This window comes from Panthera leo, chromosome B2, assembly GCF_018350215.1.
Source record: "Panthera leo isolate Ple1 chromosome B2, P.leo_Ple1_pat1.1, whole genome shotgun sequence".
Lineage (NCBI taxonomy): Eukaryota > Metazoa > Chordata > Mammalia > Carnivora > Felidae > Panthera > Panthera leo.
The window spans coordinates 40,910,651-40,926,145 of NC_056683.1; the positions used below are offsets into that span (position 1 = coordinate 40,910,651).

Genomic DNA, 15,495 nt, shown 5'->3' on the forward strand with positions numbered 1-15,495 from the left:
CCCAGAGAGGATGATGTGTCAGGTTAAAGGTTCTGCCTAGAGTCAGGAACTCTCGGGGTTCAGATCTGGCCTCTCCTGCTAACCAGCTCTGTGCCCTTGGAGGTGTTACTTCCTCTCTAGGGGCTTGTTTCTGTATCTGTAAGATGAGAGTGGTTTCAACAAGAAGTTCTTAAACTTTTGTGGTTTAGCAGCAGAACTGTTTTTCTAGACAAAATATTCTGTGGAACTTACATGGGAAATAGTGAAGTGATAAGGCCCGTTTGTAGAAACATTAGGTGTGAGGCAGGAGTCAGGGGATCTTGCATCGTCTCCCCCACAGCCCTCTCTTCCTCAGTTTCCCTAATGATTCCTGGCTTCTCTTTCACTGGAATAGATCCTTTCCACAAACACATTTCTTTAAGAACTTGCTCTGTGTCAGGCAGTGTCTCAAACTAGAAATTCCCAAATGCTGCTCTTCAGGGCCTGGCTCAAGATGTCAAGTCACGTAGGAAGCTTATTAGCAATAGTGCAGGTTTGTGTTGACATCTTGACAGATGTGTTTTTTTTTAAATGTGTGTTCCTAGCTTCATGTTCAGATGCACACCAGCTTGGGAATCACTGGCCTCATGTCCTTCAGAACTCTTTATGACCTTGGTAGGGCCCAAGGACCCAGCCCTGGTTAAAGCCAGTGACAGTGGTGACCCCTCCTGGTTTTCTGGTTTGGCCAGACCATCGAGGTCGTCAGGTTGTCTCTGCGTAGGGTGGGGAAGGGCTAGTCGAGAAGTAGGGCCGGGTTTGCTTCACAGGCCCCTGCCCAGACCCTTCTTTGTGTCTCTCAGACAAGCCGGTGCTGGAGGAGTCAGAGGGCCTGGGCAGCCCTCCCCCATACAAGATGATCCAGACCATCGGGCTGTCCGTGGGCGCTGCTGTGGCCTACATCATTGCCGTGCTGGGTCTCATGTTCTACTGCAAGAAGCGTTGCAAGGCCAAGCGCCTTCAGAAGCAGCCCGAGGGCGAGGAGCCCGAGATGGAGTGCCTCAATGGTGAGGGGCGGTGGTGTGGAGGTGGTGCCTGTGTGCAGGTGCTGAGCGCCCTCCTGCGGCCACAGAGAGAGCTGCAGCGCTGGGCAGCCTGGGTCCTGGCCAAGCTCCCCCACCCCTAGCTGGAAGCCTGGAGTTGGCCCATTCCCACGGCCGCGGTGTCTGAGCAACCTGGCTCAAGACTTCCTCACTGGAGCTTCCGGGCCAGCTTCTGTGTTTCCCTGCCTTCTCCGTGCACTACTAAACCGCAGATGCAATTAGTATACACATTCATGTTTCTGTTGCACATCCTGTCTCCCAGTCTGTCTGTTTCCCTTCTCCTGGGTTTCCCCCATCAGTTTAGGTGTTCAGGAGCAAGGCCTGGGGCTCCCTCACTCTGATTTCCCCTTTGTGCCTGTTTAGGGCTTTGCACGGAGGAGGCCCTACGAAAGCAAAAACGCTTCTGTCAACATAGTGTCCAGGGACCAGTGGTTCAGATGAGACTTGTACCCTTTGTTCTGTTTCCGAGGTTGTGATCAGCTGCCTCAACACGTGGTTATGATTTAAGGGATGCCTGTTCGCCCCTTCCCCATCAGTTCATCAGTTGGACTGGCCTTTTTGTGTGGGACACCATGATTGGACCCACTTTGACAGAAGTGGAGGTTTGGGGGAGAGGAGTGAGGTCCCCATGGTGGCCAGAGTGGTCTCATCCTGATACCCCCTCCCCCTGCCCCCCCCGCCCCCCCCCCACCCCGCCCCACCATGCTCCTTCTCCTCAGGTGGGCCTTTGCAGAATGGGCAGCCCTCAGCGGAGATCCAAGAGGAAGTGGCCTTGACTAGCTTGGGCTCTGGCCCTGCGGCCACCAACAAACGCCATAGCACCAGTGATAAGATGCACTTCCCGAGGACGAGCCTACAGCCCATCACCACACTGGGTGCGTTGCCTTGGTCACAACTATCCCTGCTTCTGTCTTGAGGTTAGGTTAGGGCTGGTGGCTCTGCAGTCCCTAAAACTTAGGACATTGGAGCAGGGGGCGAGAGGCACAGGGGAGATAAGTGCAGTGTGTCCCCAGTGCCTGTACGTGCCTCACCTCCACAGTTGTGGTCATTCCTGTACATTAATTACTTGACGTTTCCTTTAGATTAACTGATTTGAAACAAAACAAAACTTAACAGGAGTTAGTTTTGTTCTAGGAGAAAACGTGAGAAATTACAGATCTGTGGGAGTTAAATTTTTTCTGAGTGTACATTAGAACATGTACCTGTTGACCTATTTATCAAGAGCCACCTAAAATTCTCAGACGAGCCTTCCTTTGGAAAATGCTCGTTATGAATTCCACCCTTCATTTTACACGTTGTACACAGTTTCATTGGAGACTGTGAAGCCCAGCGTGAGGTAGGGAGGGGTTTGCTCAGGGTCACACGGCACAAGTAGGGCCAGCGCCCCATCCAGCCGGGTGGGGCACAGCAAAGGCTTCCCTCTGTGAGAGGCAAGGCACCTCCCCAAGTCAGAGGCTCCTCTGCTTGGGCGAAAGCAGCTGATGGATTCGGACCTGCACCCGCAGGGAAAAGTGAGTTTGGAGAGGTGTTCCTGGCCAAGGCCCAGGGCTTGGAGGAGGGGGTGGCGGAGACCCTGGTGCTTGTGAAGAGCCTGCAGAGCCGGGACGAGCAGCAGCAGCTGGACTTCCGGAGGGAGTTCGAGATGTTTGGGAAGCTGAACCATGCCAACGTGGTGCGGCTCCTGGGGCTGTGCCGGGAGGCCGAACCCCACTACATGGTGCTGGAGTACGTGGACCTGGTACGCTGGGCTGCGGGGGGAGGGGACCTGGGAGTCTAAGGCTCTGGCTGGGGGTGGGGCACCACGGGAGCCTCCTCTCACATGGTCTCCGTCTGCCTGCCCTTGCCTCCTTGAGACACTCAGCCTCCGGTCCCTGCCAGCTCTCTGACACCTGCCTGTCCATCTTTCCTGTCCTCCAGCCCCATGCCTGGGGGTCTGGTCCCCGGTTCTTCCCAGCTTCTCCCTCTGTGCACCACATGGATGCATTTCAGGCCTTCTTCCTTGACTTGGGTTTTCTTTGGTTTGTCTTTTTTCCTTCTCTCCAGGGCTCATGAGCCTTTAGGAATAAACTTAGCAGGACTGGTTTTCCTTCCTGGCATCCCGTACCATCTCGGGCACCGGTGTGAGCCCAGTTGCCAGCCTTCTCTTCCCACCTCAGTTGCCGTGTCCCATTATGCCTCTTACTGTGCATCCCTCCCCCCCAACCGATCTAAGCCTTATTCCCTTGGTCCTCAAGCTGCTGCTTGTCACACCCTCGCCCAGCTCACAGGAAGGGGAGGAGCAATTCTCTTTCCATTGGCAGCTGCTTATGAGTACTTTATGGATGTTTCTGCTGCTGCTGTTCCTTCCCTCCTCCCTATGTTTATCAGATAATAACCCCCTGGGGGACAGGGGTTCCCTCTCAGGTCTGTGAGGCTCCCTGAGGGCAGGGGCTTTGTCACCCGCCTGTTTGCAGCTCCCCTGAGGGTAGGAATGGCAGTTCCCCAGTCTTTCTGACTGAGAGAGCTTCTAAGAGCCATTTTCTATATATTTTTAAATTCCCACTGGACTTCCTGCAAGGGAGTGGGGGTGGAGGTTCAGGTCAGGGCTTCTCACCTGCACAGGTAGGCACTCTGTGAGCACCTGCTTGGTTTGATGCTTTGGAGATAATAGTTGGCCTCTGACCTGACAGCGATGCTTGGCTTTTCCCTCAGGGAGACCTCAAACAATTCCTGAGGATTTCCCAGAGCAAGGATGAAAAACTGAAGTCACAGCCCCTCAGCACTAAGCAGAAGGTGAGGACAGGGCGGGAGAGGTCCCCAAGGGTGGGCCAGCATCATGGGCAGTCATCATAACAGAGGTGCCACTGACAGAATGCTCCCTGTGGACCAGGCGGGACTTTACATGTGTTATCTCTGTGATCACAAGTGTCCTCTGAAACAGATGTCATTTTGTAGATAAAGAACCTGGGGCTTGGGAGAGGTTAAGTGGCTTGTCCCAGATCACATGGCCACCAAATGCCTGTGTGTTGCTGTGGTGCCTTCATCTCGAAGGGCTGCTCTTGGCCCTTGCTGCTAGAGCAGTATGTCTGCCCCCTGCAGTGAACACGGAGCTGGAGGAGCCGCAAAGGGGGCAGGCAGGGCAGGGTGTGGCCCCGAGAGTGTTTCATCAGCCTCTGAGTGTGGAAGTCTCTTCTGTGAAAGGGCTGCCCGTGTTTCACTCCCTGTGGTTTCACACTCTCGCTCTCACTTGGGTTGTGGGCTCCCAGCCTTTCCTTCCGGTTCTCTTCCTGCCTTCCAGGCACAGATCCCTGGCTGGGGCCCCATGGTGGAGCAGACCTGGCTTGAAACAGTGAAGCAGGGAAAGCTTGCCTACTGCCCCCTGCCCTCCTCAGACGATACCTTGATACCTTCTGTGGCCCAGCTCTTCCTGCCCACAGCCTCCTTCCTTCCCCTCTGAAATGGATCCGCCTCCTTCCCTGGGACTGGGCATTCTGCTACTAAGCTGATGGCAAAGTCACCTCATAAACCAGTCACAGTGCAGGGCAGGTAGGCAGTGACTGCTAGGGCCCTCCCTCCCAGGTGACCATTCCTTGCCTTGTAGGTTGACCCAGGTCCCAGATTCAGGGGCAGGAAAGAAAGGTACGGCTGGTTGATCTGTAAGGGGGATGGGACCCTGGCCACCCCTGGGGAAATGGCTCTGCACCCTTCAGGCTGGCTTCCTCATAATTTACCGAAGCCCACATAGGACAAGTGACCTGGCCCCAGGTCACCCAGAGCTGACCTCCTGATACCAGGCCCCTGTCTCCACCTCTCAAGCTGCAGGAACTGTCTGCAGTGGCTGTAGATGGAAAGCCACAGGACAGGATGTGCTATTCAGCCTAAGTAGGATGTCAGGGCCCCAGAGTTCACAAATCAGGACATGCAAGGAGCCAATGAGTCTTTACTGAGCCAGTCGTGGCCCTAAGGGCCCTTGGGGCTGCAAAATTGAAACTGCCAGGCATCCTTGGGGCATTTAGGATCTAGTAAGGGAGCTTGGGAAAATGAATATGGCATGTGCCTTATAGACTTCAGGTATTACACGGGAAGTGAATGACAGACATAAATTAAGAGACATCGAAGACATGCATCCTTTAGGTGGACAGACGGTGTGGTTAACAAAGAAGGTTTCCTGGTAGAAAAGTAATTTGAGTTCAGTTCTCAAGGAGAGGAAGTAGTTGAATGGCAGGAAGGGAATGGCTTCAGGAAAGAGGGGAGTCAGGTAGGTTTGTTTGGGATAGGGATGTAGGCAAGCGGACAGGAAGTCAATTACCTCTGTCACATGACCTGAGGGACTCTCTTTGGTTGAAAGTCCTCACAGCCTGTGCTAAAGATCTGTCCCCCACTTTTCCTCCCTAGCATCTTAAATGTGATGGAGAGCTTTAATAAGTTGGGTTCCACATTCTTCAAGGACAATATTCTGCATTGTATGGGAGATGGGTTTTGCGTAAAATAAAAATTGTAGGTTTCTTGACCATACCTCAGACCGAGAGAATAGGAATATCTGAGGATGGGGTCTGAGGACCTGCGTTTTTCAAACAGGCTCTCCAGCAAATTCTTAAGCTCATTAAAGTTCAAGGAGTCCTGGTGTATAGGATACTGGCTTTGAAATGTTTGTCAGGATTCCCTATAAGAAATGCATTTTAGGGGCGCCTGGGCGGTTCAGTCCGTTGTGCTTCCGACTCTTGATTGTGGCTCAGGTCATGATCCCAGGGTCATGGAATTGAGCCCTGGGTTGGGCACTGGGCTCCGTGCTGAGTGTGGAACCTGCTTAAGATTCTCTCCCTCTTCCCTCTCTCCTGCTCGTGCACACGTGCACGTGCTCGCTCTCTAGCTCTCTCTCTTTCTCTCAAAAGAAAGAAATGCATTTTACATCATGCCCCAAATAGCATGCACACACATAGGGGCGCCTGGGTGGCTCAGCTGGTTAAGTGTCTGACTCTTGGTTTCAACTCAGATCATGATCTCATGGTTCATGGGTTCGAGCCCTGCATCGGGCTCTGCACTGGCAGCTGGTATGGAGCCTGCTTGGGATTCTCTCTCTCTTTGCCCATCTCCCTTTCCCCACCTCAAAATAGATAAAATTTTTTTAAAAAGAACACACACACACAACTCAAGTTAAACTTTCCAAACATTGTATTTGATGCACTTGATATTTTCTATCCTATTTTTTTTTAACCCACTAAATTGATTTTGAGACCCATGTGGGGCTTGATCAGTAGTTTGAAAAATACTGCTTTTTGGGGATTCCAGGAAAATGAAAATTCTTAGGAAAGGTATACTAAAAGTTGTAGACACTTTCTTGTGCTAATAATAATCTATTGAACCGCTGCATCACTTTATATTCCTAGGGTTCTAGGGGAATGGAAGGAGGAAGAGTTAAGTTTTTAAAGAGAGGCAGAATGGTAGGCAGGGTGCTCCCACGGCCAGGTAGAATTGGAACGGGAGTGTCTAGTTGGTGTGAGGGGCTGGGGAGAACCCCAGGAGAATTTCAGGATATCAGTGAAGCATTGACAGAAATCAGACACGGGCCCTGGGTGTTGGCATAATTATAGGTAATGCTTGTTCGAGTAGCTGATGAGATGATGGAGATTTTGAAGTCAGGGAACTGTAACCTGTGACTTCTCTTTGGGTCCCTGCAGGCTAGTGACAGGATGAGGAACAGGGTCGGCTTAGCACACCTCGAGGACAACAGTGTAGGCAATCAGATGCTGTCGCATGAGAATGGCACAATGCTGTCGTGAAGGGTTAGCCAGGACCTGAGCAAGCCCTGAGACTGTCATGTTGGAAAGGAAGCAGTGGGTCTAGTCTTTACCAAAGAGCAGGCCTTTATAACAGTATTTGGAAATCAATCCTGTGGCCATCTGATGGCATCTTGCCCAGCAGTAAGGAAACACTTAATTGGCTTGGGCCTAGCAGAATTCCCTTTTACTGTCCTCACTTAGCCAGCATTTCCAGAAGCACTGCCGCTCTGGAAAGATAGCAAGTTAGTCACCATGCCAAGTCCACTGTCTTGTGTTTCCCTTGACTAGTAGCAGATTGTTTAGCTATTGAGCCAGATCAGAGAGAGCAGGCTGGGGGGAATGCTTAGTCTGATGAAGTCACATTACAGAAGGCTTTGTCCCTGGGCGCCTGGGTGGCTCAGTCAGTTAAGTGTCTGACTTCGGCTCAGGTCATGACCTCACAGTTCTTTTTTTAATTTATTTTTTTTAATGTTTATTTATTTTTGAGAGAGAGAGAGAGAGACAGTGCAAGTCAGGGAGGGGCAGAGAGAGAGGGAGACACAGAATCTGAAGCAGACTCCAGGCTCCAAGCTGACTCTCAGCACAGAGCCTGACACAGGGCTCGAACCCACGAACTGTGAGATCATGACCTGAGCCAAAGTCGGACGTTCAACCAACTGAGCCACCCAGGTGCCTCTTTGAGCTCACAGTTCTGCACTGACAGTGCGAAGCCTGCTTGGGATTCTCTCTCCCTCTCTCTGCCCCTCCCCCACTGTGCTTGCTCTCTCTCTAAGTAAGTAAGAAAGTAAAAACAAAAGCCTTTGTCCCTTACAGATAACCTGGCAAGGCTGGACAATGCCATGCAGTTTTGAAGCCTGAGATAGAGTCTGGTTGTTAATGACACGGCCACTTCAGTTGTCATCTCGCCCTTTTACCACCAGTGGCACTTGGGGCATTCTGAGGATGGCAGTCTGGGGGCAACTTTGGGAGTATGTGGTGGCCTCTACTTTTCCTTGAAGACACAGGGGGGCTGTGCACCCAGGTGGAACTCCATCATCCTGGGGACCTGTTCACATGACTTCTTCAACTCTCCTCACTGGTTATACATGTTTGGTTGACGCTATCTGGAGATTTTGTGTCTTTATTTTGTTAAGGGAAATACACCAAAAAGATGAGATTTTTCCCAACTCTTTTTTTTTTAATTTTTATATTTTTTAGTGTTTATTTTTGAGAGAGAGGGAACACGAGCAGGGGAGGTGGGGGGAGAGAGAGAGACAGACAGACAGAGAGGCAGAGAGAGACACACACAGACAGAATCTGAAGCAGGCTCCAGGCTCTGAGCTGTCAGCATAGAGCCCGACACGAGGCTCAAACTCATGAAACGCGTGATCATGACTTGAGCCGAAGTCAGATGCTTAACTGATTGAGCCACCCAGGTACCCTGAGATTTTTCCCGACTCTTGATGGTATCCCTGATTCAGCACCTCTGCATATGCAATATCAGCCAATATATTGGATATATAGATCAGTCCAGTCTGGTGGTGATTTGAATCAGTGCTGTCTACCAAACTTCCTGCAGTGATGGAAATATTTTCTGTCTAGTGCCGTCCGGCGTGGTAGTCACTAACCTCACGTGGCCACTGAGCATTTGTAATGTGGCGAGAGCTACTGAGGAACTGAATTTTTAATTTTGTTAGGTTTTAACTAACTTACATAATCGTACAGGGCTAGGGGCTACTGTTTGGGACAGCACAGGTTTAAACCGTTTTTTCATTGTGTTTTTTCCTGATGTTAACGAAGTATAGTTTTATTTAACTTTTTAACAGGTTCTATATTCCGTTTGCTTTTCCCCAAACCATTTCTTATGTGTGACTTTTTAATTTTTTTTAGTTTTCTGAAATTGATTTAAGTAATCTTTATACCCCACGTGGGGCTTGAACTCATGACCCCAAGATCAAGAGTCGCACGCTCTTCCCACGAAGCCAGCCAGGTGCCCCTAAATTAAAAAATTTTAATTGAAGTATAGTTGACATACTATGTTCGTTTTAGGTGTACAACCTAGTGTTGTTGTTGTTATATACATTGTATTTTATGTATTCTATTTTGTATTTGTATTTGTATTTATGTATTCTATATTTATGTATTCTATTTTGCCATCCCCCCACCCCTCTCCCCTCTGGCAACCTCCAGTTTGTTCGCTGTATTTATGAGTCTGTTTTTCTTCGTTGTTGTTATTGTTGTTTGTTTGTTTTGTTTTTTAGACTCCACACATAAGTGAAGTCATATGGTATTTGTCTTTCTCTGTCTGACTTTTGTATCGCCCTCTAGGTCCATCCATGTTGTCACAAATGGCAAGATCCCATTCTTATGGCTGAATAATATTCAACTGTACATATATGCCACCTCTTCTTTATTTGTTCATCTATCAGTGGACACTTAGGTTGCTTTCATTTTTGGCTGCCGCAAATAGTGCTGCAGTAAACATAGGGGTGCATGTATTTCTTCAAATTAATGTTTTTGTTTCTTTAGGTAAATACCCACAAGTGGAATTACTGGATTGTATGCTACTTCTACTTTTAGTTGTTGTTTTTTTTTAATAGGATGTTTTAGGTTTTATTTATTTGTTTGTTTGCTTTAAGTAATCTTTATGCCCAACATGGGGTTGAATTCACAACCCTAAGATCAAGAGTTGCATGCTCTGGGGGCATCTCAGTGGCTCAGTTGTTTGGGCCTCTGGCTCTTGACTTCGGCTGAGGTCATGATCTCATGGTTCGTGGGTTCGACTCCCACGTCAGCCCCTGCGCTGGCAGTGTGGGGCCTGCTTGGGATTCTCTCTTTTCCCCTCTCTCTCTGCCCCTCCCCCACTCGTGTGCTTGCTTTCTCTCTCTCTCTCTCTCTCTCTCTCTCTCAAATAAACTTAAAAAAAAAAAAATGAGTCGCATGCTCTATCTACCAACAGAGCCAACCAGGCGTCCCTATTTTTAGTTTTTTGAGGAACCTCTATACTGTATTCCAGAATGGCTGCACTAATTTACATTCCCACCAACAGTGCATGAGGGTTCCTTTTTTCCCACACTCTTGCCAACACTTGTTACTTCTTGTCTTTTTGATACTAGCCGTTCTGATTGGTGTGAGGTAATATCTTGTGTGTTTTGTATGATTTATTTATTTATTTAGAGAGAGAGAATGAGAAAAGCACAAGTCGGGGAGAGGGGTGGATGGGTAGAGAGAGAGAGAGAGAAAGAGAGGGAGGGAGGGAGAGAGGGAGAGATTGGGAGGGAGAATCCCAAGCAGGCTTCACATTTGGTGCAGAGCCCGACACCGGGCTCAATCCCACGACCCTGGGATCACAACCCCAGCTGAAATCAAGAGTCAGACGCTCAACTGACTGAGCCACCCAAGCGCTCCTCATTGTGGTTTTGATTTGCGTTTCTCTGATGATGAGTGATGTGGAGCATCTTTTCATGTGTCTATTGGCCATCTGTATATAGACCATTGTTTTTAAAACTTTTGACTGAGACTTACAGTAGCAAATAGCACATTTGTATCACAAGCCAACACACGCATGTGTATGTACTTTTTTAATGAAAAAAGTTTTATGAATGATACTTACCTTTACTGTTATATATACTCTGATATTTTTCATTCCATTTAAAAATTTTTATTGCCCATTTTGATTCACTCGATTGGTTTCATGACCTACTAATAGGTTGTCACTACAGTTAGCAAACCACCAGTGGAGGCAGTGGGGCCCACAGGGATGTCACTCGCCAGTGCACACAGATTGAGATCTGTCTTTGGAGTGACCCCCTCTTGGTGCTTAGGCTTCGTCCTCTGCCGGCCTTTCTGTGACCCTGGGAGTCAGGTCAGTGAGACCGCTTGGAGCCACAGGGATGCTAGAGGGTCAGTTTGTAGCCAGCACCCCACCCCCGGGCTTGCTGATGGGTAGACAGCCCTTCCCGTGCCCGCATTACCAGTGATATGAGCCAGGAGAGGCAGCTGTATTGTTGGGGAGAGAGCTGGGCTCTGGCATTAGACTGGGTACGGAGCCTTGCAGGGGACCACAGGTAAAGCTGAGGATGAGCCCCACACTACAGGGTGTATGTGGGAGAGGCGGCCAGCCTAACTCAGGGCTTGGCATACAGCAGGCGCTCAGCATGTTCCCGGGCCCTTCTCTCTGGCTCGATGGTTTCCTTCTTGCACCAGCAGCCCCTCTACCGCTCCCATTCGCTTGTTTTCGTTTCCGAACTTCAGGATCATAGAAGCAGATTAACCATAGTCTTTGGTTAAGACATACTGTCATCATTGGTCCACACACGGGCTGCTTTTACTTAGTGTTATTTTTCATTTGTGTGCATGTGTATGTGTGTATATGTTTGGTAAGTTTTGATATTTCAGACTTAAAAGAGGATAAAAATAGTTCAAGGAACCCCTACAAACCATTTGCCCAGGTTCAATTATTTGCATTTTGCCCCATTTGCTTTATCAGTCTCTTGCTATAGGTACGTGGATTTTTTTTTTAAGTTTTTTTTCATGTTTATTTTTGAGAGAGATGGAGTGTGAATGGGAGAGGGGCAGAGAGAGAGGGAGACACAGAATCCGAAGCAGGCTCCAGGCTCAGAGCTGTCAGCACAGAGCCTGACACGTGGCTCGAACCCACGAACTGTGAGATCATGACCTGAGCCGAAGTCGGACGCATAACCGGCTGAGCCACCCAGGCGCCCCATACACGGATATTATTTTTATGTATTTTTTTCCTGAACAATTTGAAATAAATGGCAGACTTTTGACCTTTTGCAGTCAGATACATGTAAAATGGTATCACCAGGCCGTGATTTTTATTTCCTTGATAAGATTGGTTACTGGCAGCATTCTTATCTTCATTTCTTCATGACTGTATTACATGGTAGGTGACTTCTCCCTTATGAATCCTGAGAGTGAGCCTGTATGCCAGGAGAAACACACAGCTGGCCAGTAACGTGTTAAATAAGCTCCCCCAGGGACCTCTTTTCATTTGTTTGCTTTGTTTTTATATACAAGGAAACGCTACAGGTCATACGCATCCCCAGTGGGTGCTCCCAGGGTTTGAATATAAGGTGACAGAGTGAAGGGGCCTTGGGTCTTTACAAGCACTCCCCTGATACTGTGCTTTTTCCTGCTTGGCATGGGCCACCCTCTCCCTGGTGGTGGCAGCCTCCTGCAGGTACACTTCTCATCTCCTTTCTAGACTGCTCTCTCACTGGGACCCCTGCCCTGCTGTGCCTGTTCTGTTCCACCAACACCCAGCTGTGTGTGGTGTCCAGTGCTCCAGGTGCTCCATACTTGTCCAGTCCATCGATACATACTTTTTAAATGTTAATATAATTTAATTGTAATTCCATTTAATATGTTAAGTAATGTATTATATACAATAATGATAGTAATAATAATAATAATACACATGACTCGACATTTTATTTATTTTAAATTTCTTTTTAATGTTTCTTTTCGAGAGAGAGAGAGACAGAGAGAGACAGAGCATGAGTGGGGGAGGGGCAGAGAGAGAGGCAGACACAGAATCTGAAGCAGGCTCCAGGCTCCAAGCTGTCAGCACAGAGCTGACACAGGGCTCGAACCCGTGAGCTGTGAGATCATGACCTGAGCCGAAGTCGGAAGTTCAACTGACTGAGCCACCCAGGCGCCCCCATGGCTCGACATTTTAAAAAGGAGATCAGTGAAAAATATCCCCAACTCTCTTACACTTTGGAAAATACTTTGGCATTATTTTGTAGAGCTAGAGATACTCCTAATCTGTGACCAGTGTCTCAGTATTTTAAAGAAACTCAAGCATGTATACCCATCAGAACAATTATAGCAGCACTGTTGTTTTTAGAGAGAGACAGAGAAAGAGCACACACCTGAGCGGGGAAGGGGCAGAGGGAGAGGGAGAGGGAGAGCAAATCTTAAGCAGGCATCATGCTCGGCGCAGAGCTCGATGCGGGGCTCAATCTCAAGACCATGAGATCATGAGCTGAGCTGAAATCGAGAGTTAGATGCTTAACCCACCAAGGTGTCCTGCAGCACTGTTTTTAATAGCCAAAAACTGGAGAAAAACAAATATCCATTGGCAGTAGAATGAATGAATTGTGGTGTATTTATGGTGAAAAAGGACTAAGTACAGTGGTCCCCGCAAACAAACACACACAAAAACGGATGGATCTCACAATATTGAGTGAAAGAATCAAGACCCAAAAGTACTTCCAGCTTTATCTGGTTCAGCGGGACTGAATTCTGTGGTTTAGGAATGAATGTATGTGTAAGTGGGAAAACTATAAAGAACAGCCAAGAGATTATTATTGTAAAAGGCAGGATAGGGGTTACCTCTTGAGAGGGAGAATATATGATTAAAAAGGAGCCCTTGGGGTTTCTGGGATGCTAGAATTGTCGGGTTTTGTTTTTGTTTTTACTTAGTGACAGTTAACCTGAGTGTGAGCTTTTTAATTTGTGGGAGTATATGTATATTTTATGATGTTTTCTTATGCAATTCACAATTTAAAAATATTTAGATTGCCCGGCTTTTCTACTCTCTAGTCCCCAGCTCCTCTGCTTGGAGGCAGCCAGTCCCATGTGTACGTACATTCACACACATGCTCAGAAAACACACACACACGCATATTTCTTGTTTTGCTTTAAGCACAACTAGCAGAAATTATGTAATTTTGAAGTAAAAAAGGAACAGCCCACAAACATGTAAGCTGTGATTACTGTCCAGTTGTGTTTCACTCAACAGGTGGTTAATATGGATGTGTTCTCCCTGCCCCGTGTGCCACTTAACCTAATCTAACACCTGCTCTGTGTCAGAGTGGTTCCAAGAGCTTAATTTCATTTAATGCAGTTCTTCTAACAGACCAGTGAGACAGGCGCTGTTATTATCCCCATTTTATAGAGAGGGAAATCGAGGCTGTTGTGTCTTTGCTTCAGGGCTTCCTACATGTTGCAGTGATGGCGTTGAGACCTCACCAAGGGTTGTGTCGGGGATGGTTGCCTTGATCTCTAGTCCTGGGCTGTTCTGACAGGCCCCTTTCTCGCTGCAGGTGTCACTGTGCACCCAGGTGGCCCTGGGCATGGAGCACCTGTCCAACAATCGCTTTGTGCACAAGGACCTGGCCGCTCGGAACTGCCTGGTCAGTGCCCAGAGACAGGTGAAGGTGTCGGCCCTGGGACTCAGCAAGGATGTGTACAACAGGTAGAAGGACACCGGTTGGGGTGGTGAGGGTATGTGGGAAAGCGCTTAGTTAAGTCTGCTTGGTCCAAAGCTGGAGGGCTTGGGAGGGGACAGAGTTTCCCCATCCTTTCTCCAAAGGTGTAACAGGCTTCCTAGCCAGTGGGCCACAGGTCCCTGATGCTTGTAAGTTTTCTCTCTATAAAACATTATGAACCTTTTTTATAGCTTTATAACAGTTTATATGTAATTTCACTGTCCGTGTGGTTCCCTTTGTAACTTCCTAAGTTCAGTAATTGCTATCTTGAAGCCTAAGACTTGGAGCTCAGCAGCCACTGCCAGAGATTGCTCTGGAATGTGCACTCACTCTGTAGCCTCTCCAGGGAACTTCCCCCTGGCTCTGAGTCACCACAGTTCCGTCTGGCTGTTCCTTTAGTCGTGATTGGTTTATCACTAGTAAAGCTCTTCAACTTTTCTTTCCATGTAATGTGTTGTTTTTCACATTTTCTTTTAAACAGAAAATGCATACGATTGTTAGCTTTTATTATTTATTTTTTAATTTTTAAAATAATGTTTATTTTTGAGAGAGAGAGAGAGACAGAGCATGAGTGGGGGGAGGGGCAGAGAGAGAGGGAGACACAGAATCCGAAGCAGGCTCCAGGCTGTCGGCACAGAGCCCGACGCAGGGCTTGAGCCCACAAACCTTGAGATCACGGTCTGAGCCAAAGTCAGACACTTAACTGACTGAGCCACCCAGGCACCCCCGATTGTTAGCTTTTAAAAACATTAACATTTAGGCAAATTTTGATTCTTAACCAAATTTTTACCCTCAGACCCCACGTGGATGCCTCCAAATTTCATCCAGCACACCCCCCATGCTTTGCATAAATGTTAACCAATTTCTCTGAGGGCCTTGATGTAGAAAAATAGGGTTCTAGCCTGGGTATGAGACCCAGACGTGGGCTGAGGTTGGGATCCCAGGCCGTGTTCCCCATTCTATCCAGTGAGCTGGGGAGGCGCCACCCCACCCCTGTGTATGCTTCTTTCCCACAGTGAGTACTACCACTTCCGCCAGGCCTGGGTGCCGCTGCGTTGGATGTCCCCCGAGGCCATCCTGGAGGGCGATTTCTCCACGAAGTCCGATGTTTGGGCCTTTGGCGTGCTGATGTGGGAAGTGTTCACCCATGGAGAGATGCCCCATGGTGGACAGGCAGATGATGAAGTGCTGGCAGGTAGGCAGTTGTGTTTCCAGAGGTTGATTGCAGATGTGCAATCTCCAGGTGGAGAGTTTGCTCCTGAGGGTCCTGGGGCTGACTAAGCCTGCCTCACCTCTCAGGGCTGGTGTTAGCAGGTATACAGGCATGGCCACTCCAGCTGAAAGACTAATTAATATTTATATACTGGTTGGTAAACAGTCTTTGACCCCAGTGCCCAGTCCAGCTACTCTGATGCCTGCCCATTGACCCCACTTCAGTCCTCGTGCATTGCCTGCCTCCCG

General features: G+C 48.5%; 1 protein-coding gene across 1 annotated transcript in view; it reads left to right on the forward strand.

Annotated features, from left to right (window-relative positions):
• The window catches only part of PTK7 (protein tyrosine kinase 7 (inactive)), a 62,820-nt gene that overhangs the window by 46,103 nt on the left and 1,222 nt on the right, over positions 1-15,495 (forward strand). The window contains exons 14-19 of the mRNA XM_042938826.1: positions 819-1,022; positions 1,778-1,933; positions 2,564-2,796; positions 3,750-3,830; positions 13,870-14,021; positions 15,051-15,229. Coding sequence (XP_042794760.1) covers positions 819-1,022; positions 1,778-1,933; positions 2,564-2,796; positions 3,750-3,830; positions 13,870-14,021; positions 15,051-15,229 — 1,005 coding nt within the window. The remainder of the gene's footprint in view (positions 1-818; positions 1,023-1,777; positions 1,934-2,563; positions 2,797-3,749; positions 3,831-13,869; positions 14,022-15,050; positions 15,230-15,495) is intronic.